The sequence below is a fragment of the Lontra canadensis genome, unplaced genomic scaffold (assembly GCF_010015895.1).
Source record: "Lontra canadensis isolate GAN:19392208 unplaced genomic scaffold, GSC_riverotter_1.0 scaffold144, whole genome shotgun sequence".
In the NCBI taxonomy this organism is placed as follows: Eukaryota; Metazoa; Chordata; class Mammalia; order Carnivora; family Mustelidae; genus Lontra; species Lontra canadensis.
Window position 1 is genome coordinate 2,009,678 of NW_022631138.1, and position 27,932 is coordinate 2,037,609.

General features: G+C 38.5%; 1 protein-coding gene across 8 annotated transcripts in view; it reads right to left on the minus strand.

Annotated features, from left to right (window-relative positions):
- Window positions 1–25,104, minus strand: part of ANAPC1 (anaphase promoting complex subunit 1) — a 102,134-nt gene extending 77,030 nt beyond the window's left edge. For 5 of the 8 annotated variants that reach the window (XM_032843918.1, XM_032843921.1, XM_032843923.1 and 2 more), the window contains exons 1-16: window positions 24,841–25,104; window positions 24,097–24,214; window positions 22,874–23,110; window positions 21,545–21,706; window positions 18,140–18,191; window positions 17,811–17,911; window positions 17,194–17,276; window positions 16,045–16,118; window positions 14,168–14,313; window positions 13,723–13,943; window positions 12,809–13,018; window positions 10,001–10,096; window positions 8,017–8,107; window positions 7,861–7,926; window positions 3,640–3,774; window positions 437–577 (exon numbers count right to left, since the gene is read on the minus strand). In XM_032843918.1, the coding sequence (XP_032699809.1) occupies window positions 437–577; window positions 3,640–3,774; window positions 7,861–7,926; window positions 8,017–8,107; window positions 10,001–10,096; window positions 12,809–13,018; window positions 13,723–13,943; window positions 14,168–14,313; window positions 16,045–16,118; window positions 17,194–17,276; window positions 17,811–17,911; window positions 18,140–18,191; window positions 21,545–21,706; window positions 22,874–23,086 (1,791 nt within the window). In that variant the 5' untranslated portion in view covers window positions 23,087–23,110; window positions 24,097–24,214; window positions 24,841–25,104. The remainder of the gene's footprint in view (window positions 1–436; window positions 578–3,639; window positions 3,775–7,860; window positions 7,927–8,016; window positions 8,108–10,000; window positions 10,097–12,808; window positions 13,019–13,722; window positions 13,944–14,167; window positions 14,314–16,044; window positions 16,119–17,193; window positions 17,277–17,810; window positions 17,912–18,139; window positions 18,192–21,544; window positions 21,707–22,873; window positions 23,111–24,096; window positions 24,215–24,840) is intronic. The other 3 variants (XM_032843920.1, XM_032843919.1, XM_032843925.1) reach the window with 3 other exon arrangements.
- Window positions 25,105–27,932: the final 2,828 nt, after the last annotated feature.

Here is a 27,932-nt window from a genome sequence, read left to right on the forward strand (position 1 = left end):
TTTTTAAGATTTTACTTATTTCTTTGACACGAAGAAAGAGAGTACAAGTGGGGGAGCAGCAGGCATAGGGAGAGGGAAAAGCAGACTCCCCACTCAGGAGGAAGCCCAATGTGGGACTCAATCCCAGAACCCTGAGATCATGACCTGAGCTGAAAGCAGCTGCTTAACTGACTGCGCCACCCAGATGCCCAAAATTCAACTATTTAAATAAGATTTGTTTTTTAATAATTTTTAATAATAAAGCAACTGTAGAAAGGTAAGCAGAATTACCTCAAATTATTTTAAAGTAAAATAGTACAAAAAAAGACATATTTTTTTAAAAATCATAAAAAATATGTTTTCATATTGCAAACAGAATTCTCCATTCTGACAAATTTGAAATGATAGTTGTATTTCTTAGAGAGCTACCTAATCTTTTAAAAATAAATATACTTACCAGAGTTACTCTGTTACAGACAGGGTCTCTTATGGAATGAATGTAAGTTCCAAGCTGTTGGAAAGTACAATCCTCATTATAGAGAGAATCATGAAGTTTTGAAGAATCCCTCAGTTCTGGAACTGGGGAGAACAGAGCCACCTGTAAACAGTTATAAATACAACACAGATGAAATATTTTTTGAGGAATTAAGGATAAAGAAAGCTCTTTTTGTACATGGTCTAACAACTGTACATAATGATTTAAAGCCATTCTGTTCTCGGTATGATGAACCACCTTACAGCAGACCAAGATCTTCACCCAAAGCAACTAGAAAAAGTCAGTAAAATAGTAAAACATCAATAGCACTGGAGAGCTATGGAGACAACCTAGACCTAAGTGGCCAAGATCCAGGAGAGAAAGAAGGGAGACACAGGGAGATGGTCCAAAATTCTTAAACCACTTTTCCTGGTCTTGGCATGTGCGACATTTGGTGGGGATTTGGTAGGGAGTATGGATACACTGAGTGTGCAAGGAAGGCCAGTGCTAAGAGGAAGAAGAGACAGCAACACTTCTGGCAATCTTACAGAGCTAGATACATAAACTGTAACTTGAGGCAGCCAAGGCAGAGATGACTTGAGGATCTAAGACCCCAGAGTGAAAGGAGAGCAATGAGAAACCAAACAAACAAGACAGGTACATAGTGATATCTCCCCTACAGCCAAATGTTTGTTCTGAACATATGAGAATATTTACTTGCTCAATTGTAGACATGCAAACAAAAAACTTAAATGATCTTAATTACTAATTACATACACATGCTTCAGGCTTTAGATTGAGTCCTAAACACTGACCCTTTTTGTAATTCCGTAATTCAAATCACAGGACATCTCTAAGTGAATATCTTATCAATACTGACAGCCCATCAAGTATAAGATTATTTATTATATTCAAGCTTCTACTCCCACAGCTGCCACAAAAAGAGAGCTGAGCTCCACTGGTCCTGAATCTAAGTCTAACTGCACAATCAATCAGAGATGTGGGAAGTCATCGGCTAATGTATAATATAATGATCTTGTGACTCCATGGCTACCACAAAGACACTAATCATTCCTGGGTTAATGGAATTCTAAGAAAGTTAGGAACCATTTTACATTACAAAAGACAAAAATTGGGGTGCCTGGGTGGCTCAGTGGGTTAAGCCTCTGTCTTCGGCTCAGGTCATGATCTCAGGGTCCTGGGATCAAGCCCCGCATCGGGCTCTCTGCTCAGCGGGAGCCTGCTCCCCCCACCCCTCTGCCTGCCTCTCTGCCTACTTCTGATCTCTGTTAAATAAATAAATAAAATCTTTAAAAAAAAAAAAAAAGACAAAAATTCCTCCAAATCACACGAAACTCTGACACTTCTCCAGCTGCCTTTTGAAAATTCCGTAAATGTCCTGCTTTAAGGGAAAAAAACTCAATAATGCACATATTTAAAAAACAAAACCAAGGCCTAGACATTGACCAATAAAACTGCTTGCACCAACCTTCACTTTCAACTGCCCCTAAACATCTGCACCCAAATGTCTCTCAAATACAGACGCCCTTTCTCCAGGCTTCCTAACTTGGTAAGCATGGGTGTCCACCCAGCTTGCTCAGAGAACTCTGAGCCTTGCTCCCCAACATCTCTCCCCAGCAGAGCACAAAACCAATCAGCTAACAGACTCTGCCATTTCCACTTCTCCAGACCTCTCGTCTCACTCCCCTCCTTTCCAATATGCTGGCATAACTCCTTGGATCCTCTTCATGCCTCTTGATTTAGCACAGAAAACAACACTTGGAATCTCTTTGGTCTAAGTCCTAAAATAAACATCTAAAACACAGAGCCTAATATTCATAACTCCATCCTCAAAAACCTGTAATGTTCTGGTGATAGCATTCAGAATAAAAACCTTTTCATCCTTTCTGCCTTTAAGAACATGTTAGAGTCTAAATCCCAACTCTAACACTTACTTAGCTATATGACTTTAGATAAGTAACCTTTTATCTCTATGTACCCATTTGTAAAATGGGGAGCAGTATCTTCCCAACAAAGCCATTCTAAGGGATTAAATGAGTTAATACATATAAAACATTTTAGAAAAGTGCCTAGCACATAGAAAACACTCAAAAGCAAGTTATTATTACCCATCCCCTGCCCTGCCCCACCCAAGAAGCAACTTGTACTTTTATTAAGCATTCATTCATTCCACAGTCTTACATGCTACATGATGGAAATATGAATATTCCAAAGAAATGTTCTACACTTACCTGCTTCCACACTCATTTCCCATGAGATTCCTCTTTGCTCTGAATGCCCCTTTTAATCTATAGATATCCTACTTATCGTAAAGGTCCAAACCAACTTAAACATGCCCCTCAGATACAAGCTTCTGGTTCTGCCATATCAACACATCAGAATATATCTTTCTATCAGCAAATCTGCTGTGGCACTCTCTATTCCTCATTCCTAAATCTTAATAATCTACCTTAAATTACAATTTCTCATGCAGCATTACACTTGTTCCACCTAAATCAATTATGAGGTTCCTAGATGAAAAAGAATGTCTCATTCTCATCTTTGTAGTACCTTACACATCACAAGGGCGATCAGTAAGTTTACCGAATCATTTGTGTTTGAAAACATACATACTCTACCAAGTATTACCTGAACTTCTAATCCTGTCATTTTTAAAACAGAAAAAAGTTAACCATGGAAAGAACTAATATTTGAACCAAACTTCTTTAAAACACTATTGACTTTTTAAAATTTTAAGTATTTTTTTATTGAATTAACATACGGTGCATTATTAGTTTCAGAAGTAGAGCTCAGTGATTCATCAGTCTTATATAATATCCAGTGCTCATTACAGCATGTTCCCTCCTTAATGTCCATCACCCAATTAACCCATTCCCCTACCCCATCCACTCCAGAAAACCTCCGTTTCCTATGAGTAAGAGTCTCTAGGGCCACTTGGGTGGTTCAGTTGGTTAAGCATCTGCCTTCAGCCCAGGTCATGATCCAGGGTCCTGGGATTGAGTCCCACATGGGGGGGGGGAGGGGGGGGTCCTTGCTCAGCAGGGAGCCTGCTTCTCCCTCTGCCTCTGCCTGCCCCTCCCCCTGTTTGTGCTCTCTGACAGATAAACTCTTTTTAAAAAAAGAGAGAGTCTCTAATTTTAGACAACACCTAATTCATTACTCACCTCATCCAAGGATCCAAGTAGTTTACTAAGAGGCTTAGGAGTACTGACACTGTCAAGTGGAGTGCTGGGCCGAGGCATCGTGTTAGACATTGTCAGGGAAGGAGCTGGCAGTCCAGGAATAAAAACCTTTCCCACCTTTAAGCAATAAAAAGATGTGGGAAAAAATATTGGCTTTAATGTATCATATCCTTAAATAAAATGTTATGGCACATAAGCATAAATTTCTTTTCATATTCTAAATTATACACACACCGAACACATCTAAAAAATGAATTTAAAAGAACTAAAATTTTAGTAATTCCACCATCCCCTACAAATATCTTGGTACAATTTTTCTTGGTCTGATTCCTTTTCTTCATTACTGAGGACTTATTTTGGCATAGGAAAGTGGGTGAATGCTAATAAAGTCAGAACATAATACAAAATCCCATATACGATGCATTTTCCTACCATATTGGTGGTAAAGACAGCAGGGACACTAAGCGTTCTGAAACTATAAGCAGCAATCTTGTTGATGACATCTCCGGTCAGAAACAATGAACATCAATTACTTTCAAGGGGCTAAAAAAAATGCAGGTGATGCTCCAGAGAGTAAATCCAATGTAATCCGAACTGTGCTCTTGAGCTCATAATCTGCCTTCTTCCCTCATAAACTCTCAAATAATTCCTCAAAAAACTTTATGTATATTCTTCATTAAAAGAGTGAGTTGACCCCTTATTTTGGCTATTCATGAGGTTCTCAGGAAAAACAACAGAAGTTCAGATCCACGCAGGCTGAAAACTCTGATAAGACTCAAAAGAAATAATCAGAACTCAAGTGAAATTCTAACAAAATCCTTATTTATGTCCATATATTACCCCAAAACTAATAAAATTACAAAGTTACCCAAACAAAATCCTCAGGATTAGAAAATAAAATGAGGGTGAAAAACAGTATATATAAAATTTTTAAAAAGCTACAAGAGGGCGCCTGGGTGGCTCAGTCAGTTAAGTGTCTGCCTTCGGCTCAGGTCATGATCCCAGGGTCCTAGGATTGAGCCCTGCATCCAGCCCCACAATGCCCTGCATGAGGCTTCCTGCTCAGTGGGGAGCCTGCTTTTGCCTCTGCCTCTGCCCCTTCCCCTGCTCATGCTCTCTCTCTCAAATAAATAAATAAATCTTTTTAAAAAAATAAAATAAAATAAGCTATGAGAGACCTCCAGTTAATGAAAATATGGAGTAAGCACATTTCATGCTATCCCCTCCACTATTTACAATAGAATCTGCACAAAATTTAAAATGTAATGGAAGACTCTGAAAGCTGAGGAAAAGAAGACACTGGCTAGGGACCTGAGAACCAGAAATAACCTATGATGAATTCCCTAGGTATTTTTGTTTCTTTCACTCTTTCTATAACTAGTTTTTGCGTTCTCAAGGGGCCTGTAACCCAGAAATGGCCACAGAAGCAAACCAAGAGAAACCTTGCTCTTTTTAGAAAAATGTCAGGAAAAGAGGGACGAAGCAAGACAGAGACATCTTCACCATACCTGCCCCACTCCAGGAAACACTAGGAATAAAGCCACAGCCCTCAGTTTCCTCTGTATCAGGAGCCGTGGTCTGGAGTCTATGGGCAGAGTTCTATCATTCCCTCTGCAAGGAATAGGTGGCGTCCCTCCCTCAGTACAAGGACTGTGAGCCAGGCCTATTCTGCATGGTGGTAACTAGGTGGTTATCTCCTCCCCTCCTCATCAGGCACTGCAGGTACAGAGACTATGGACAGACCACTGCTGCTTTCATAGCCAAGAGGCAGCCCCTCTGCACCTCCCCATGGTGCAGGGGGAGGAACACTGGCTTTCATCCTTACTCTACAATAGTAAGGCAGCATACCTCTCCCCTTCTGTCCTCCACAGAAATTATGGGTGGAGCACTGTATTCCATCACCACCCTGCAGTAACAAGGCAGTAACCCCTCTCTGTTCCACCTAGGAAGTGAGAGGAAGAACGGAAAGGAAATAAGAGAAGGATTTCTTAAATATGTGTATGAAATCCTGGGCAGACCTCTGAGTGAGCTATGTGTGAAACTGACCAAAAATGACACAGTAAAAGATCTAAGAACTAAACACTGATCTGTAACACCACTCAGTTCATCAAGCTGGCCTCTGGGTAGCAAAGAAATTGGGGCAGATACAATCTCAGTAAGAGCGGACAAAAAAAAAAAAAAAACAGGTCCCAGAAATACCGCTCTCCTTGGCCAAAAAAAATCAGGAAAGGAATAGCTTAACAAGATCGAAAACTTTTAGACAATAAGTGATCTACTCCAGACAAACACCATGGGAAAGGGATGCCTGGGTGGCTCAGTCAGTTAAGCGTCTGCCTTTGGCTTGGGTCACGATCCCAGAGTCCTGGTATCAAGTCCCACAGTAAGTTCCTTGCTCAGCGGGAAGCCTGCTTCTCCCTCTGCCTGCTGTTCCCTCCACTTGCACTTTCTCTGACAAATAAATAAATCTTAACAAAAAAAAAAAAAAAAAAAAAAACCCACCATGGGAAAAACTGTGTCCTACCTCTCAGTCCTGTCAGCAAAGTCCAAGTGGGGAGCCTAGATTTCCATTCTCACCTGACTCTAACAAGGCACCAATATAAACGCTACATAAAGCAGCATTCAAAACTCTCATACACTGTTGAATGTAAGGATTAAGGGGACATATTATAAACTGGTACAACCTACATCCTAGAAGACAATTTGGTGCCCACCCCCCGTGGCCAAATTGAATATGCATATACTCTGAAGGTTAAGGGACATGTGTAAGAACTTTTTTAATGCATTACTAGAGGAAACAGCAGAAGCAACACAAACACCGCCAGTGACAATAAAATGGTAAAAGTTTTGGTATAACCATACAATGGACTACTAGAGAACAATGAATAAATACAGCTACACATGGACATAGATAAATCTAAAAATAAGTAATAATGTTGAGAAAAATTATGAAGTCCAGAGAAGATCATATGGTATGATCTCCTTTATATAAAAATTCAAATTTAAGGAAAACTAAACAATTTACTCCTTAGTACATAACTTAGTACATACATAACTACAAAAAAAACTTGTAATAAAAACAAGATTTTCCTCAATGTATAGAGAGTATGTTAAAAAAACCCAAAACAAAACAATACCTAGAGCTAACATCAGACTTAATAGTGACAGACTGAAACTTTCCTCCTAAGATCAAAAACAAGACAAGGATGTCCACTTTTGCCACTTCTTTAAGTCAGTAAATGACAATAAACAATGAAAAGCTTTCCAAATAAAAAACAAACAAACAAGATTTATTGCAAAAAGTCAGTCTATCTAGGGGGAGGTGGGAGATGAGGATGTAAGTAAGGAAACAGCATCCTGCAGACAATAAAGGTACTGCCCAGATTGGTGTCCAATGGTCATTGTCAGGGCCAATTCATTAGTCTTCAAACTGTGTATATGTATTTAAATTTTGCAATCTAAATTGTTAAAAATTTACATAATTCTGTATATAAATTTCACAACTGTTAAAAAAAACTATATGGTGAACATACTACACACTTAATGAAACTTTATAAAAACCTTGAGACTTAACAAAGCTACCCATACATCAATTTCAAAACTACATTCTTTATAAAACTTCAGGTTAACTTTTGTTTTTTTTTTCAAGATTTACTCATTTATTTTATATATATATTTTTTTCTTTTTTTAAATAATCTACTTATATTCATTAATGAGTCCCCATCTGTGCCAGATAGCACCAATCCATCTAATGGCAATGAGTCCTAGGCCTCCAAATTGGGAACAACCTAACTGGAGACTTGATTTTCTTTCTTCTTTTTTCCTGGGCGGGAACTTCATTTTCAACTAAAAAAAAAATCTTCTGCCAAATTCTACAACCAAATTTAATATTAGGTCACTAATATTAAAAATTAAACTAAACTCACATTAAAAAATAATAATCAGGGGCTCCTGGGTGGCTCAGTCAGTTAAGTGCCTTCAGCTCAGGTCATGCTCCCAGGGTCCTGGGGTTGAGCCCCGCATTGGCTCTCTGCTTAGCAGGGAGCCTGCTTCTCCCTCAGCCCCTGCCTGCCACTTCCCCTGCTTATGATCACCCTCTGTCAAATAAATAAATAAATAAAATCATTAAAAAAGAATGTTTAAAAATAATAATAATAATCAAGGAGGTGGTCCTACAAAAGGATGAAAGGCTACTTACTACTTACCCGAACCACTCCTGTGTACAGCACCAAGTTTCCACTGCCTTCAAGGACGAGCATGGTATCGATCTTCTGAGAGAAAGACAAAAATTTTATTTGCCAATCTGTGCAAATTATAAAACATAATGATTTTCAACTCTCAAGAAATGTGCCTGCATTTACCTCCACTGGTGCTGCATCCTTTGCGTGTATGTTGGTGATGGACCCAAAGATGAGCTGAGTTTTATCATTACTCTCTTGAAACTTTACACAGCTAAATAGTAAAATAAAAAGAGAAACAAACTACTGATATGTGCAACAACTTACAGTGATCTTTAAGGTATTATGCTGACTGGGAAAAGCCAATTTTGAAAGGTTACATATTGTATAATTCCATTTATGTAACATTTTCAAATGACAAAAATTTTAGAAATGGAGAACAGATCCCTGGTCACTAGGGGTTAGGGATGGGGTGGATGGGTTTAGCGTACGGGACTATAAAGGAGGGACATTTTTGAGGTAATAAAGAAGTTCTATATCTTGACTGTGTTGTTTGTACAAATTTACACATGAGAAAATTTCATGGAATTGTAAACACATACAAATGAGGACACATAAAACTAATGAAATCTGAATAATGTTTGTGGATTGTACCAATGCCAAGTTCCTTATTTTGATAATGTACTATAATTATATAAGATGTTACCCTTGGGGGATAAACAGTACAGGGTACACAGGACTGCCCCCCCTACTATTTTGCAACTGCCTGTGTTTTATAATTATTTCAAAATAAAAAGGTAAGTAAGTGGACAAAAGATATGAATACACATTTTTACCTAAAAAGATAAATGACTGGCCAGTAAGAACATGAGAAGATGCTCAACATCATTAAGTCATTAGGGAATGCAAATTAAAAACACTTCATGGGGCGCCTGGGTGGCTCAGTGGGTTAAAGCCTCTGCCTTCGGCTCAGGTCATGATCCCGGGGTCCTGGGATCGAGCCCCACATCGGGCTCTTTGCTCAGCAGGGAGCCTGCTTCCCTTCCTCTCTCTCTGCCTGCCTCTGCCTACTTGTGATCTCTGTCTGTCAAATAAATAAATAAAATCTTTTTAAAAAATAAATAAATAAAAAAATTTAAAAAACACTTCAGCACATCCACTAGAATGGCTACAAAGAGAAGGACAACACAATAAAGAAAGTGGAACCCTCAGAGATTGCCAGTGGAAATATAAAAGGATGTAACCTATTTGGAAAACAGTGGCAACTTCTTAAGAAGTTAAACATGAATTTTTACTGTTCAACCCAACAATTCCACTCCTAAAGTAACCTATCTCAAGAAAAAAGAAATCACATATGTCCACACAAAGATTTCTGCTCCAACGTTCACAGGGCCATAACTCACTATGGTCAAAAAGTGGAAACCATGTCCATCAACAGATGAATGGATAAACATAATGTGGTATATCTACATAACGGACTACTACACTAGGAGAGGAATAAAGTTCTCCTACACATTACAACATGGTGGATCCTAGAAAATATTATACTAAATAAAAGAAGCTAGCCACAAAAAACTATATTTGGCATGATTTTATATATCTCCAGAAAAGACAAATCTACTACACAGAAAGCCTATATACAGAGTGGTCACCTGAAGTTGAGAATCAGAAGAGACACTAACTGCCAATCAAACGCAAGGGTTCTTTCTAAGGGGACAGAAATGTTATAAAACCTGATTATAGTGATGATTGCATTAACTGTAATTTTACTAAAAATCACTTAATTGTACACTTAAAAAATGTCAATTTTTTGGCATGTAATTTTTTTTTTTTTTTTAAGATTTATTTATTCATTTGACAGACAGAGATCACAAGTAGGCAGAGAGGCAGGCAGAGAAAAAGGAAGGGAAGCACGCTCCCCGCTGAGCAGAGAGCCCGATGCAGGGCTCGATCCCAAGACCCGAGATCATGACTTGAGCTGAAGACAGAGGCTTTAACCCACTGGGTTGTAAATTATTTCATGTATGTAAATTATATACATGTAAATGTAAATTAACCCACTGACATGTAAATTATTTCAGTGAAGCTACTTAAGTTAAAAAAAGAAAAAAGAAAAAGCAGCCCTAAGTTTATTTGTACAGAATCAAAGGGAAATAGGCATACTTACCGTAACTGAAGCTCAGACTCCACTAAAAAGCACAAGAACTTCTGCCCACATAGGTCAGATGTAATAAATACTTTTGAGGCCTGTGAATTTTTCTCTCTGTAGTAGATACATTAATAAAGTAACTGTCAGTATTGGTTCCAAAATCTGCCACTGTAACTCTTAATGAAAATATCCTGCAAGAAATCTTAAAACTACTTGGGCCAAGCAGTAACACTGAAGACCCCACAACACTTCTAAGACTGGAACTTCATGATCTCTGAGATTCCTTTCAGTTCTTTGATTCTGAGTCCATTCTACAGCTTTTGGGGGAATAAATTATAATAAATTTAATCATTAACAATGACCTTTTTAATTCCATACTAGTGAAGTTATGTACTGTTAAAGCTGCAAACTTTAATTCCTATCCTTTAAAGGTTGTAAGGGGTCAGACCTCTTATAACATGACCTCTCCTATCCATCCTCTCTCAGATTAGGCTCTACTTTATCCCTCTTTCTGAAACCATATCTCTAATTTCCAAAGATTTCTTTCTGGAGTAGTAGAGAAGACCATAATTCTATAAAATAATAATCTGCAATATATTAAATTTACCAACAGATATTTACAGACAAACAATTTTTAAATGTAGGAAACTTTTATTTCATTTATGAGGAACAAAACCAGAGAAGCTACTTCAACACTGTATTCACACTTTACTTTCCACACTTTACTATTCCCTAACCCCTAAGAACATGCATTTGCCTTCTGCGGCACAGAGAAAATGCGACTGTAAGGCTTGGGCCCAGCCTCCTGCCCTATGTATCTAATAACCATCACTGTCTTTTGTCTTTCTCCAGAAAGCTAATCTCTCTGCTTGCGCTCCTTTCTGGTTCCTCGTTCTATCTGTCAATTCCTCTTTCCTGTACTTCCGATGCTTTCCCTATATTGAGTATCATCCTTGCAGCCTACTCTCTCATATAAAGATAAAAATCTTGAGATATGAAGATGAACTGAATAATAAATGATATAAAGGACTTACTGTTAATTGGGTGTAAAAAATGGTATTATGGTTAGGTAAGATGTCTTTATATTTTAGAGATGCTCGCTGAGGTATTTAGTCACAAAGACTAATTTTCTCTAATGTAATTCAGCAGGAACAAAAGTCTCCCTTGACCCTGAGACACCCTCTAATATTGTATCCCCATCCCCAATCCATAAAATAATCTATATGTCAACGTTCACTTCCTCAGTCCCCATTCACACCATTCTACTCCACAGCACCTCTCCCAAGTGCTCTGGCCAAGGTCACCAGCGAACTCACTGCCAACCAGGTATGTCCTGAGTTCACCGCTTAGTGCCACACCTCATCAACACCTGGCAATACTGGCAACTTTCTTTCTGAAAGGCTCTCTTTTCCAGTGTCCCATGACACTTCTGCTGCCTTTCACACCTAAGCTTTCTTGCTCTGTCTCTCTATAGCAGTTGTATTTTTTCTCTTTTTACCCCCAAAAGCTTAGGTTTCCAAGACTTCAGTCCCTAGCTCTCTTCTGACTCTACACAACCAGATCAATTATTTGGAGGTCTCAGACACCCTATGAGAATCTAATGAATGTTAAAACCTTCTCCTTAGGAAAAGTCTTATAAACTAATGTGCACATGATTACTGTATGATGCTACGTTACTAGACCCTCTGCAACCGCAAGCTCATCCCCAGGCCCTCTAGGAACCTGATGTCTACACAATCCTTAACTTCTAATCCACCTCCCTTGCCTCAATCACCACATACAAGCCAACAACTCCCACATTTATTGCTCTGCTCTTTCTCCTAAGTTTATGACCCACACATAAAGCACCTTAACAGCCCTCATCAAACAGAGCAGCCCTGAAGAGCAATCTTTCTCTCAACCGTCCCCATTCCCAACCCTTGCCCTTCCTTCCAGCATAATAAGCAAAGTGAGAGTATTTGTATATATCACACACTCATACTTCTGAACTTCTGTTCTGATCATCCTGCCTACTGCACCCTTCTTCCCTTTCCCACCCAGCAAATACCTACTATTCATCTTCCCAAAGCCCTACCAGCAGAGTAGGCAGTGCCTCTGTGCCTCCAACTTCAGCTGTCTCTTTTTCAGGATAGGGACAGTGACCAATTTGCCTGTTAACCCACAACCACTAGCATACACACTGGAACTGGCTGAATGAATGATTGATCAGAGATAACATAAAAGGAGAAAGACCACCCAGAATAGAGGTCTAAGTTGCATCCCAGAAACAACTCCTGACACTCAACTAACATAAAGATAGAACTTTAAAAAAACACTATTAAAACCCCGAGTTTTGGGGCACCTGGGTGGCTCAGTGGGTTAAAGCCTCTGCCTTCGGCTCAGGTCGTGATCCTGGGGTTCTGGGATCGAGCCCCGCATCGGGCTCTCTGCTCGGTGGAGAGCCTGCTTCCTCCTCTCTGCCTGCTTCTCTGCCTACTTGTGATCTCTGTCCAATAAATAAATAAAATCTTAAAAAAAAAAAAAAACCCAAGTTTTTAATCTACAGAAATTAGTTGCTTCTCTCTAAAACATCAAACACCTCAAATCTAAGAGATTCTTACTACTATAGAAGAAATAGGAAATGATAAAAGAATACTTTTATAATCACTTTTAATATCATTAATAGCCTCTTGAAACTGAGGCAGCCTTAACACTTATCTCTACATTTTATAAGTATTAATAACTGATTATATTAAAAGACTAAAGGAAACTCTAAGCAAAACACCAAGAGTTTTCTAAGACTTGTACCAACATTTTTCTTTGAATATAAAAATATATATCCCAAACCTTATGTTAGTAATCGTTTCTGTCCATAAATGGTCAATACAAAGTTCAGGAACAATTGGCTCTGTTTCTGGTGCAAGGAAGGAGCCATTAGAATTACTATTTGGAGAATGAGAAATACTATGTCTCTTTGGAGACTGATTATGGCTTGAAAGGTTGAACCTCTGCACCCCTGAAAAAGAGTGCACTCCTAAGGCAGGAGAATGAGCACGACTGCAAAATAAACAGAGAGAGGGCATCACAATTAACAAGGCAGGCTGACAGAACATGCTTTCCAATCACACTTCCTGAAACTCTTATGTAACAACTGCATTCCTGGTATAATCCCTGTCAGGAATAAATTGTTTTAAAAGGGAATAACTATTTAAATGGCTCATATTACGTGTTTTATTGTATTCTAAAGATTTAAAATTCTTCTTAAAATTCAATCTTTATAATTTTAAAAATGAAAATTTGTTCATTTCTGCCTCAGAACATGAACTGTTTTTATATTCAGAAAGGTCCAAACTACATTCCTACATATTATGTACATACCAACAAAAATATGTCCCCCCATTACCAGATAGATACTAGTAAAAATGAAAAAGCTCATACAAAGACCAAAATCAAGAAAGGAAAGAGAAACCAAAATATTTTTGCAATTAATATTCATCAAAATGCTGCCACTTAATGATGGAAATGAGGCAACGAATCTTATGACAAGCACAGGCAGCTTCTAAATAGGACTCACTTAAAAAAAATAACTTTTACTTAGCAACACAACTGGGATAATCACTATTTTCCCTAAAAAAAACCCAAGAGCTATCAACAGAGATTTTAAATCCTTCAAAACATTAAGAGAAAGTTTGAAAAGAAGGTATCTCTTTCTTGGGATATCTTGTTTAAAACAAGGAAACACTTCCACACTTAATTCCCACCTTAGAGCTGCCATGTTGGAAATAGAAGGTGAACGAGAGTGTAGACTGGGTGAGGAGGTCGAGCGACTCTGACTGTGAATGGAGGAGTAATTCTGGAAAGGTGAAGCCACGGGGGAATCTCCTTTGGAGAGGCTTCTGAGGTGTGCTGTGAGGGAGCTACTACTGGCCACATTCTGTGGGGTTCCCCCCTGTTCAGAGAACTTTAAGACAACATTCTCTTCCTTAAGTCAAAATGATGAGAAGGAGGAAAAAAAAGGCAATAATTAGATTAAAAGGGTAATTTCCTGGTGAGAATTCAGGGTAGACGCCAGTTATTAAAGACACAATACTTCTTTTTTCCTAAGAAGCTCAATGCATTTCACAAATGATTCTTCCAAATACATGTGAAAAGTTTTCAGTGTTAACTATCCTTTCTTGCTAAGAAGTGACTTGCCTTTATCCTTACCTCTGTTTTGACTCTCCGAAGAGCCCACACAGAATGCAAACTTTGAACAGTGTCATAGGTCATTATAATGGAGGGGTCAGTGTTGAGAAAAACAATTTTCATTGCATGATCTACAACATACTGCACTCTTGATGAACCAAAAAGACCTTAAAGATAAAATAGAAATGATCAGATATTGAACAATGAACTTCACAAGACAGTTCTTTATGAAATGACTTTCTATAATTCCTAAAGAGAAACCCAGCCAATTAAGACACAAAAATCCACTAATATACAATTACCCTGAATTTTTAAATTTACTTTGGGCAACAACTTCCTCAACCTACATACAGAATACAGTTTCAATTCACATACATGCAATTACATGTTGAAGATGGGCCACAGGCAGGTTTATGACTACTCAACAACGAACTGATCTGCAAACTGCAATCAACTATCCTGCCAAGTTTAACCTCTTGACTGTTTTTCTTCCATATGAAATCTGTCCCCTGTAATAACTATTCAAACAGAGCTGAACAGTACACTATTTACTAAGTATACTTGCAAAGTAAGTTTTTCCTAGTGAGTTTAGCTTTTAGCTTTTACTTCTATAGTACCCTAAACTGATTTCTATAACCTTATCTGACAGCTTCCTAAATGCCTCTCTTCCCTCCCAGTTAAAATATTTTTAAATTTTAAATATTTTATAAAAATAAGAGATTTTATAAAGAAACAAATAAAAATCAGTCATAATTCCACCATCTCAAAATATCCACTCTTAATACATTAGGGAATATTCCTTTTTTAGTGTTTTTTTCCTACATGTATACACACACTTTTTATGCCTTTACAAAAATTAAAATCACTGTACTTAGTTTTATATTCTACTTAACAGTATGGACAAGCAATTCCTGAGGTCATTAAATATTATTCAAAAACATGATCAATAATGGTTCACACCATCCTAACATGTTTATTTAGGTTGTCTGTAATTGTTACCAGTATAATACAGAATTATCAACAAACTTTTCAGTATAAGGCCAGAGAATAAATAGCTTAGGCTTTGTGGACCACATAATGACTGTTGCATAATGTTTTTTTCTACAACCCTTTAAAAAGATTAAAACCATTCTTAGCTCATAAGCTATCCAAAAACAAGCTGTTGGCTGGATTTAACCCGTGGGCTGCAGTTTACCAAGCCCTGATACACAAGATTAAAAACCTCAGTGGAATTTCAGAATATGTTCTTGGGATAAAGTCCTACAAGTAAAATTGGTCAAAAAATATAAACACTTTTTTTCAGTTTTCAAGTCCTCATTATTTATAATTACTTATCATGTTTGGCCACATTTAAATTTTTAAGATAAGCAACTAGAAATACCTTAGGAAATACTAAAAGTTCTGCATCTCAGCAAATTGTTTTATTATGAGCACAGAAAATGAGTTATTAAAATTTACACAGAAGAGGCCTAAGAACCTATACTTTTTTCTTCAACAAAAAAAAATTATAGTTCATTTAAATATTGTTCATTTACTTATGAATGAAGAACAGAATCCAGTCATTTACAGATAGGGTAGCAAATATATCAATATTCTTGATTGATTATAGGCCCTATTTTTAATAAAAGAATAACTATTAATACAATTAATAACATTTAATAACATTTAATAAAATTATTAATAAAATAACAATTAAAAAACAATACCATAGTATTCAAGTTCTTGCTTTAATATAATTTTTCGTAATAAAAATATTTAAACTACATTACTTCTATAAAACAAGCCTAATTTTCATAAAGCTCTTCCATTTCCTCCTATCCCCCAAATTTAAAAAAGTTTATGTGAAAGAATTTATTAAAAAAAAAAAGGAATGAAAGAATTTATAAAAATACACTTACTTCCGGATTTACAAACAAGTGGGGTTATTTCATCCAGTGGATGCAGCATGCTGAACATAGTGGGTAAAGGTTCTCTAGTAATAAACAAATAACCAGTCAATCACCAACACAAAATGATTCCATTTATGTGCAAATTTTGTACTTTCCTTGCAAAGAAATACCTTCTCCAGATTATATAGGCAACTAGAAATCCATCATCTCAAAAAGCAAGCCTCTAAACTTTTTACATACTATTTCTCACAGTATCTTCTACTTCATTCCTGGAAATATCTCTTCTTGTACATGGTAATTCTATGCATGCACACACACGGGGAAATCAACACAGCCCAGCGAATCTCTACATACAGGAACCATCACATTACAGAGCCAATGGAGTAATAAGCATAAGGTAGTCTTTTTTTCTTTTTTTTTTTTTTAACCTTCCTTAGTGGCAGTGTGTCTCTGGAAGCTAAGAAAGAAATTTGGTGTCCTATACCCACTTACAAAAGTGTCACAAAAAAGGAAGAAAAACATCAAGTGAATAAAAAGGCTATTTGTTTTTAAGGAGTGATTTAAACAGGACAAAAAACAGGCCTTCTGTCTAAACACAGAAAGATTAAAATCTACAAGCAATTTTTTAAAAACATTGTCTATTACTTACACCAGACTATGACAAGTGAGCTCACAATTTATTAGGGAGACAAGGTAAACATGCTACCAATAAGCACCTACCATTTATTGTGCATCTAATATGTCCTAAATCTTACATCATATATTACATATGTCAGCTCATTTAATCTTTGCATAAATCCTAAGAGGTAAATGACAGTACTTCTGTGACAGATAAGGAAACTAAAGCTAAGAAAGCTCTACTGACTTGCCCAAAGTAACACAGTAAAACAATAATGGCTCTAAGAACAATCTTCATATCCACTGAGTATGTGCTCATTTAATTTTACTATGGAGGGGAGTAGGGAAGCAGTAGATAATTAAGTGCCATGTCAGAAGTAGCCCTCATAAGTGTACAGTACTGAGATGAGAAAATTGCATTTATCTATGCTGTCAGCACGGAAATTATCATCGTCCTGAACTTTTAGGTAAACAATTTTACCTCAAAACCAGCACCAAAAGGCCCAAATAATAATATACTGAACTAAGTAAAATGGATACCTGGGTGGACCTGGAGGTACCTCATGTGTAGAACTGCTTCGTTCAAACAACAATCCATACTTGGTGGGCCAAACATTTGCAACCTATCAGGTAAAAGGATAGGAAAAAACAGAAGTAAAAGAAATTACTCTTTGTAACATGTGCTTAGGAAACTGTAGAACATTAAGATTTTCTTCCAACTTAAAGCTTCATAAAACAATGTGATCATTAGCAATATTTTTTTAAAGTCTAAGACAAAATCAAATTTAAGAAAGAGTGCAATCAGAAATTCCTGCCACTGGCTAATAACAGTACCAAAATGACAATGTGATGATGAGAAACAGGAAAAAGACAATAATCTTCTTCACATGCTTTAATATTCCAAAATTCTTTCTTTTTATAACTTAAACTGAAAAAAATCCCTCAGGAAAAAACTCCATAATCCACTTCATTAAATAATTTATTTTTTATGCAAAGGATGGAAAAATGGATTAAAACTGTTAAAATTTGGTTACTTTATTTGAATAAAAATGACGGTCTTGATTACTACGAAGCATAAGAATAGCAATAGTTCTGCACCTAATTAATTCAAGAATATTCTACAACAAAACACAAGAATAGTGAAATACCCAAATTACCTGAAAAGGTAAAGAAGCTATGTAATCCTTTCCTTCTATGCTATGCATGTTGATACATGAGCTTTGCAATATACATATGCATTTTTCTACTTCATCACTACCTGAAAAGAAAGGATACAAGATTTATGCATTTAAAAAAAAAAAAAAAAAACCTCAACAATCACAAACTACAATTCCCAACAGGACAAGTTATTTAACATACCATAAAAAAAATGATTAGGCTAAATCACTATTATTAGTGGCTACTTATTTGAACAACAACAACAAAAAATAAGCAAGGAGATAAACATTTGGAGTAAGATGAAGTAAAATTTCAAAAAGAAACTTACTGTAGGCCTTCTCAGACTTATCCTGTGATATGATGAAGTCACACCACAATGCCTAAAATCAAAACAAAATGCTTACCTGAGAAAATTGTATCTAAATAACAACCTATTCACTAATGGTATCTGATTAATAACATTTACACCTACATAATACCTGTCTCTCCTTATCAGCTCAATACATACACCACTGGAACAAAAAAGAATAAGATAAAATAAAATCAGATTAATGATAAATATAAGGAAAGACAAACGGTATTTGCAAATAAGTTTTAGAAAGCTAAAGAGTTATCAGAAGAGTTCAAAATTGCAAAGCCATTTTATAATCTCCAGACTTACCCAATGATCTTAACTTTCTCAGACTCTCCTAGACTCATTTTAGAAAAAAGCTTTAGAAAAATTAACATTTTCCTTTCTTAAAGGCCCCTCTTATAAAATACAAATTAAGAAAAACCATTAGACTTCAACTAGCATGCTTGACAATCACTTATTGAAACTGTTTAACAGCATTTTTATGTTTTATTTTTTTAATTGTGGTAAAATATATGCAACATAAAACTTACCACTTAAACCATTTTTGGGGGGTGGGGGGGTGGCGAGAAAGAGGGAGAGAGAGAATCTTAAGCAGGCTCCATGCCCAGTGTAGAGCCAGACTTGGGGCTCAATCTCATGACCATGAGATCATGACCTGAGCAGAAAATGAGAGTTGGATACTTAATCGACTCAGCCACCCAGGCACCCCTACTTATAAACAATCTTAAGAGAAAGGAGATAAGAAAAAGAGACAATATATCTAACCACATACCAATGGAATCTAGTAAACAGGCAATCATTCTTGGGAGAAATTAAGATGGAAACACGAAGCAAAGAACTATCTGGACATCATCAAATCCATTTTTCACATCTACACTAACCGTATGAATTACATAGAGAAAAATCATCATCAAAAAGATCACTGGCAGGGCATCTGGGAGGCCCAGTTGGTTGAACACCCCAACTCTTGATCTCAGCTCAGATTGTGATCTCAGGGTCATGAGACTGAGCCCCACCTAGGTCTCCATGCTGGATGTGGAACCTGCTTGGGATTCTCTCTCCCTCACCCTCTGCCCCTTCCCCAGCTTGCAAAAGCGTGTATGTGTGTGCACTCTCTGAAATAAATAAAATCTTTAAAAAAAAGATCATTGACTTTAACACTTTTGAACAGAAACACTTTCACACATGCCCTCAGGTTTCAAAATAATTCAGTTTATCTTTCCCAATAAATTGTTAGTGCTCATCAGGAAAAGAGTTAATGGAAAAATAATAAATAATAAGTAGTATCAGGTACAAAGGTTTCAGTGTATACCAGTAAGAAATTTAATATTAGTCAAAAGCCTCATCTCATAAACAGCCTAACAATCCAACTACTATAAATGTATTCCTTTTTCCCTCAACTTTCTTTCTAAAAATCCTCAATAAGTTGAAGTAGTACACTAAAAATCTGTCTCACCTAAATCTAAGTTACTAGTATTTCACCATATCTGTTTGTGTCCATGTGGGATTGAGGGGGCATTATTTGAATCATGTCATGACACTTTACCCCTCAACATTTCATCATGCACTTCCTGCAAATAAAGATGTTTTCCTATATACCCACAAAATCATCATCCTGCCTAAGAAAAACTTTCTAACATCACTTAATACCCAGTCCATTTGCAAGTTTTGCAAATTTTCCCCAAAAATGTCTTTTTTGGCCAATTTTCTAAAACCAGGATTCAATTGGAAGTTCATTCAACAAGTTTCAAAAAATACTGCATTTGATGCCCTCTTACTTTTTTTTAACTAGAGCAGTCCCCACCTTTTCTTTCTCTCTCCCTGACCTTTTTTTGGTCCCTAACTTTTTTTTTTTTTTTTAAGATTTTATTTATTTATTTAACAGAGTTCACAAGTAGGCAGAGAGGCAGGCAGAGAGAGGGAGAAGCAGGCTCCCCACTGAGCAGAGAGCCCGATGCAGGGCTCGATCCCAGGACCCTGGGACCATGACCTGAGCTGAAGGCAGAGGCTCAACCCACTGAGCCACCCAGGCGCCCCTGTCCCTAACTTTTTAAAGAGACCAGAATTGCAGACTATCCCCCTAACTGTTTTCTCACAGTGTTTTTTTTTTTTAACTTTTTATTATGGGAAATTTCAAATATGTATTAAGTAAAAGGAATAGCAATTAATTCCCATCTGCCAGCTTCAATAATTATCAAGCTTTGGCCATTCTTGTTTCATCTACACCTCCCACCCACTCCTCATTTCCTGATATTTTAAAAACCGATCCTATCGTCCCCATATTTCCTAAAACTAAAAGTTAACTCTAGATAGTCAAGTATTTCTGGGAAGAAAACTTAGTAGATGACAACATGTATTTCATGCTGCATTACAGCTCAAGGTGCATATTACTCCACCTCACTACCAGTGCCGATAAAGTCAATCAATGTGGTTGAGGCAGAGACCAACAGATATCTCCAAAGTAGAGATACAGTTGTTCCTTCACATTAACAAGTAAGCCACAGGGTGACACCTTGGTGCCATGGTCACATCCTTTTACTCAATAGTGTTAGTGTCCATTAACAATCACTGTCTCTTATCAGTTTACACTGGAGGTTAAAAAATGGTAATTTCTTTTTTTCTTTTTTTTTTAAAGATTTTATTTATTTATTTGACAGATTGAGACCACAAGTAAGCAGAGAAAGTAGGCAGAGAGAGAGGAGGAAGCAGGCTCCCCGCAGAGCAGAGAGCCCGATGTGACCTGGGATCATGACCTGAGCCAAAGACAGAGGCTTTAACCCACTGAGCCACCCAGGCTCCCAAAAAATGGTAATTTCTAATCCTACCATTCCCTTTTAATTTATTCACCAGCATTTTATAAATAAGGGTTTTCCCTCATTAACTGGAGATGGACTGCATATTTTCCAAAAAGGCAAGGCAAGTGCTTAATTCTTTCCCTTTAATTACCAATTTTAGAAGAGTTCGTTTTAATAGCCAACTATAATGATAGCAAAGTAGGCTATTTTCCTTTCCCTTTCTATTACTCTGAACCCAAATTTTTATTCAATACTCTGCAATCAATTATAATCATATGTTAAAACATTTTTGTACCCTTAACATCTTATAAATTTTTATTGACAATAAATCAAATTAATCAAGGACAATGTTTAAAGATTATCATTAAACTGACAAAGGACAGTATTAAAAAAAGTGAGGACAAAGAAAACAAGTGAAATTTTTATTTTCCTACTATTATCTTCACTACATTTTTAAATATATGTCCAGCTGCTGGGATCATTCAACTATGTTTTTATCACTTCTGTTAAATTCTAGGACAAAAGTTTTTCTTAAAAAAAGTGTTATATAGTCAACAAAATGCTAAAATTCCAATCAACTCACCTGTTGAACAGGGCTGTCAACTGTAAACGCTTTATAAACAGCCAATGCCTGGCTTTTACTTCCTTTGCTCCAGATCACCATATTTCCAGCCACATAGAGTTCCTCGTCATAATCCACTTCTTCTCCAATTTCACTGACGCCTTTCCTTAACTGCCAGCTTTCCTTAAAAATTTACAAATGTAAGACATGTTAAAGCACTCTCTTTTACAACAGTATGAAACAAGATTTATTAATTAAATCAAATGGTCAGCCAGATACAAGTCTCCTACTCTCTCTCTGCCTGTGGAGTAAGACTCAATCTCTTGGAAGGTCTGGTGCCACTGATTAAGAGTGGGTGTGTATTATAAATCTTAAATGACTTCATGAACAAAAATTTACTCAAAAATTCTCTATATTAACTGCCTTATAACACATTATCCTGCCAAAAATATAAACAAACAAAAATAATCCTATCTATAGAATGAAACCAACATACTTGGGACACTAAAAAAGTGTATTAAGCATATGTGGGGATGATGGAAAGGGAGTAGTGAGGTACACGTGGGAATCACCAGCAGAGTTAATGCATAATACAGATTTCCCTATTTCACGACTGCATATACGCTCACCTTCCTTCCCTTGTCCTAGCCATCAAAATGGGAACCAGAAAGGTTTAAACCTCCCCTCTGAGATTTTGGTATCACAAAGGGAAAGGAAAAGGGCATAAGGTGGGAAAGATTGATTTTCTGACACACACTTGCATCTCATTCCCCTACTCTATCTACTTGTGTAGCATTTCTTTTCTCCTCTAGAAACATACAGGTCTTTTGCAGTAGGAACCATTTCTAACTCTACAATCTACTCATCAAATAACATGAAATCTGGTCCCTACATACTAAGTGAAGAGGAGGTTTAAAATAGACCAGAATCATACTACTGAAATTGACACTCATTATGACACCATGAGTTACATATGTCTAAATAAACAGTTATGTGGAGTGCCTGGGTGGCTCAGCAGGTTAAGCCTCTGCCTTTGGCTCAGGTCATCATCTCAGGGTCTTAGGATCGAGATCAGGCTCTCTGCTCAGTGGGAAGCCTGCTTCCTCCTCTCTCTCTCTGCTTGCCTCTCTGCCTACTTGTGATCTCCGTCAAATAAATAAAATCTTTAAAATAAATAAACAGTTATGACCCCATAATACAATAATGTCATTATTCTAGCCTTGACTGAAATTTGAATCTCTACTCTACAAGTTGCATCATATTCCTTTCTGTTGCATCTGAGTAGCCTTAAATTACAAAGAGATCACACCACTCTACGTTTCAAAAATATAATGGGAAGCTTAATGGAACCTTCTGTTTCTCGTGTATTGTAACCTCCTGAAGGGATCCCACCAAGCCAGCAGCACCATCAGAAGACCATAACTCAGATGCTGGCTGTAGCTGGCGAAGCTGAAGGTTCAAAGCATTAGGGTGGTGCTTGCAGTGGTCTCGACCGAAAGGAACAAATTCCTGCAAATCCCCGGCTGCAATCATCGTTGCCCTTTCTTCATAGAAGTTCGACATGGGTTCCAAATATCAACATTATTTCTGCATGAATTCAAACACATTCTGGTCAGCTTCTAAAGTCAAAACCAGAATAAAAATATCATAAAAGTTTACAGAAGAGTCATTAATCCTTAGATGAGTGTCAAATAATCCTATCATATTGTAGGTATACAAGTAATCATAACATCAAAGGGCACTCCAGATTTCATGAGAAGCATACCAAAAGGATCACTGGCATACTGAAAGGAAACAACAACAAAAAAATTACTTCTAACTCATCAGTAGTTGAAGTACTGCTTTTGGTTGACCAGTCCACAAAAGACCTAATAAACTGTCAAATATCATCCACAGTTTTGACACCCCAATTCATTTAAACATGTAATTACAACCAATTCCAATTTTTGGTCAAACCAGAACCAAAGCATGAATAACCCTGGCCATGAAATATTCATGCTTGTAGCAAATTTAAGAGTGCTAGCTTTTAATCTATTACAGCACAGTTCATTAGATGTAGATGAGCTGTGGGTGGAAAAATACTCCTTTACCTCCAAAACATTTCTGTATACAGCAACTGACAGCTAATAAAATTCTGATTCTCTGCAATATGGTATGTAAAGTGGAAGCCAGTTCCGTCTGAGACAACACCTACATTAGAAATAGGTTTTGTGGCAACACATTTAAACTGCAATCCTCGAACAAAGAAATCAAAACAAACACTTGATGTCAACACCACAGACAACGTTTAGTATCTGGAAAGCACTCAAAATGAAGAGTTTATTTAAATTTGACTTAGAGTTCTCATTTGAGGTGTTTTTTTTTTTGGCATCAGTAGTTTTCCTTGCTGCACTATCTCAAAGCCTCATTAGCTCCTATGCAGCAACCAGGGTTGCAAACCTATTTTGCTGTGAATTAACATTCCTGAGACAACTGTATGTCACAATGGTGGCACTTACTTCCTCCTGCTAAAATTCAGAATTGAGAACAGTTGAATTTAGGACATAACTAATAACGTGCCTTATAAAACTTACAAGAAAACAACAAAACTCTGCTGGTCTTCCTATTTCCTAGTCAACAGGACAGCCAGCATTAAACTTGCGACTTTATCCAACTTCAGTTGTGCAATTTCGAAATGTTATTCTATTAAAACTTTGAGAAAATTACATTATTACAAAATTATTTTAACAGTGCAGTATCTTTTTGTACGATTAAAACATATTTAATACCTTTATAGTACCCCAAATTTCTATGTGTTTACTTATTAGGGCAACATAAAAATCTACATATAAAAGTACTATATTACATTGATAAGCTATCAAGTTATCGGCATTGTTTACAATAAACAAAAACTACCCTGCCAAAGGTAACCACAAAACTGCTTCGAGAAGAGACCCAAATGCACAGGAAAGGCATTTTGTGTAGAGTCTCCGCAAAAAGGCAGAGCAGGAACAGCCTCTTGGGTTAGGTGAAACCAAACAAGCTAAGCCCCTGGACCTCAAAAAATCCTGTCCGGGAAGCAAGGGGCCGATATAGAAGCTGAGGCCCACATGGGACACTACGTCTAGCTCTGGAAGGAAGTCGGCGAGGAGCGGCGCGGGGAGGTGCACCCCGGAAAGCCCAGTCCGCAGGCCGGGGGCCACTTGGCGCAAACGAGCGCTCAGGGCCTGCTCCTAGGCTCCCAGCCCTCTGGTCACCGAACGCAGGTCAGCTCGGGGCGGGTGCAGGGTCACAGGGCACACGGTGAACCACCGGACGCTGCGGGCCCAGGCCCACACCTGTGTAACTCGGGACGCGTCAGGCGCGGTGAGCCCCGGCTGCTCCCCGGAGGCGCGGGGCCGAGGGGGCCCGAGGGCAGCGGCGGGGTCGGTCACGGTGACTCCTCGGCCGCTGCAGCTTCTCATTCCCTCTCCCTCCCCTATTCCGGAGGAAGAATGGGCAGCAGCTACTGGCGCGACAGCGAACGACAAGCAGGTACAGGCAGGAGTGCTAAGAAGCCGCTCAGGCGAGACGTTCAAATGAACGCGTCCATCTTGGTTTTCCCGTCCTGCCTCGCGCTGGGGCGGGGCGGGGCGGGGTGGAGCGTCGCGGGAGGCGCGCGGCGGGGCCTGGGTCCTAGCGCCTGCGCAGCTGCGGGAAGAAAGCGTGAGGCAGGATGTGTAGGGTGCTTCATCTCTCTGCGCGCAACATGGATCTCCGAATCCGGCCTGTGTCTGCTGGAGTGTGTACGGTGATAGGTCCCTCCTGGCATCCAAGATCTTTCTTCAGGTCATGTCATTACAACTGAAACTGCCTCTTAACTCTGAATGAGGAGATATTCAGGCTAGTTTCACTCCAGTCTCCTGGTCCCCAAACGGGAGCTATGTACTTCCAGGCTTAGGACAGAAAGGCACGTGCTGATTTTCTCTCTTTGGCAGGGCACTTTAACTTTTTGGGTTCCGGACCCTTTGAAAAGTTGATGAAAGTTAGGCGCACCCCCCCATAAAAACGTAGGGTGCAATTTCTGAGCTTCACAGACACTTCCCCCAAGCGTTTCACCGACAGGGGTTAACCCAGCTTTATCCCTCCCTCTGTGTTTGTGGATTCAACTGTACAATACCACACTTACAGAAACTAGAAAACTTTTCTTAAGCTCTAATCTCCCATTGCGTGATATCTCTGGGTTAAAACTATTGATTAGCGTGTTATTGCCTAAAAAATAAAGTTCAAGTGCTTCCTCCAGAAATGTAAAGTGGGCCGAAACTTTACGTCCACTGGGATTCCCCTAACACGTTTTGCACTTCCTGGCCCTGGTATCTTGGTCCATTATCTTCCTTTTATTTGGAATGTCAGCCTTCAGGGTTTAGTTAAACCCCTTTAGGGTTTAGTTTTCTCAAATTCTTCGCTCCAAGAGGAAAGAGGCTGCTGAGGACTTAAAGTTTGTGTCCCATCTAAATTTGTGTGTGGAAACGTAATGCCCCATGGGAAGGTATTAGGAAATGAGACCTTTAGGAGGTGCTGAGATCATAAGGGTGGAGTCCACATGAATGGGATTAATGTACTTCTAAAAGAAACCCCACAGAACTCCGGGCCCCTGCCACCAAGTGAGGACACAGCAAAAGACAGCTATCAATGAAGCCGACAGCAGGTGTCACCAGATACCCAATCTGCCAGCACCCTGATCTTGGACATCCCAGACTTCAAAACTGTGAGAAATAAGTATTTGTTGCTTATAAGCCAGGCAGTTTATGGTACTTTTGTTATGGCAGCCCAAAAGGACTAAGCCAGAGACTTTTTAAAAAGCTTGAGTAGACCTGCCTTTCACTATAGTCATTTGCCTGAAACCAAAATACCCCAGACTTCCCTGGCCTGATACGAGGAGCAAATTTTGATCAAGGCAAATTGATCAGTAGGAACAAGGCCAGAAGGAGCCAGACAAATAAATTCCCTTTCCTTCTACCCCAGGTGGACTAGTGTAAGGCATGGTTTCTCTGCACACCTGTCAGGAGATGTGTGTGGCTGAGCGCGCCACCTGCCAAGTTGATTCCTGATGTTCTGGCATCCTGTGGGAAGCAGCTCCAACTCAGCACTTCTTGTCCTTCCTGCTTCCTTTCCCTTTTCCTTCATGCTCTCCAGCTTGAACATCAACACTCATCAAACTTGTCTTTTAAGGAATGCAGGCAGCATAAGCCATAAAGAGCTTCTTATGCTGCTAGTTATCCAATCTGTAAAGCAGAGTCACTGAAAGGATTCAACTCAGCTCTCTGTCCTGAGTGTTCCTCTGCTGTTCGTAAATTCTCTCAAATGCTTCTCTGCAACCTCAGCTGACAATGCGCTCTGTGAAGACACCAAGTGGGATGTTGACATTGCCCCTCCAGTAGTCTCAAAGACCATCCATCCTCAAGTGCCAGAGCAGGGCTGTGTTCCCCGCAAAGTGGTCAAACAAGTCATTCTCTCCAAACACAGCACTCCAGAGTCAATCACAGCACGCTTGCTTTCATGATCTGACAAAATCTCTTAAGAAAGCAAATCTAGGGGCGCATGGGTGGCTCAGTGGGTTAAAGCCTCTGCCTTCGGCTCAGGTCATGATCCCAGGGTCCTGGGATCAAGCCCCGTGTCGGGCTCTCTGCTCAGCAGGGAGCCTGCTTCCCTTCCTCTCTCTGCCTGCCTCTCTGCCTACCTGTGATCTCTGTCAAATAAATAAATAAAATCTTAAAAAAGAAAAAAAAGAAAATCTAGCTTCTGCCGCTAACCTCCACTCCTGGGGTCCAAACCACAAACCCAGAAGTTTCAGAGAACAGTCACCTCCCGTTATCTCCATCATCCTCCCATTTTCTTCTGCTAGCATTTGAGGTATCCCCCTTGGTCAGAACATGTAAGCCCTGTAGGAAGACTCCTACAGGCAGCCAATTTACTGCACTTCTGCCATGTCCTCCAAAGAAGCATGGATTACCTTGAGGCCTCCCGAGGTTGCATTTTGGATACAGATACAGGTATATCCAGTATTATGAAGTAGATCTCTTCTGTTGGTGTACTTACCCAGTAATTAGCAAAATTCTCCATATGTAATTGGTGTGCCAAAAAAATGAATAAAATCCCTATTTGTCACTTTTAATCTATTTGTGACAAAATATACAAGTTTCTGCATTAGCTATTACTGCATAAAAATATTGCCACAAAATGTGTAGGTTAGAATAATGTACATTTATTATGTCACAATTTCTGTGTGTCGGGAGAGAGGCGTATATGGTTCTGCTTAGGGTGTCGCAAGGCTGCGATCAAGGTGTTGCTTGGCATATGGTCTCATCCAGGGCTCTGTTGGGGAAAGTTCTGCTCCCAGGCTCACTCAGAACTCAGTTTCTTGTGGTTATAGGACTAAGGGCTTCTGCAT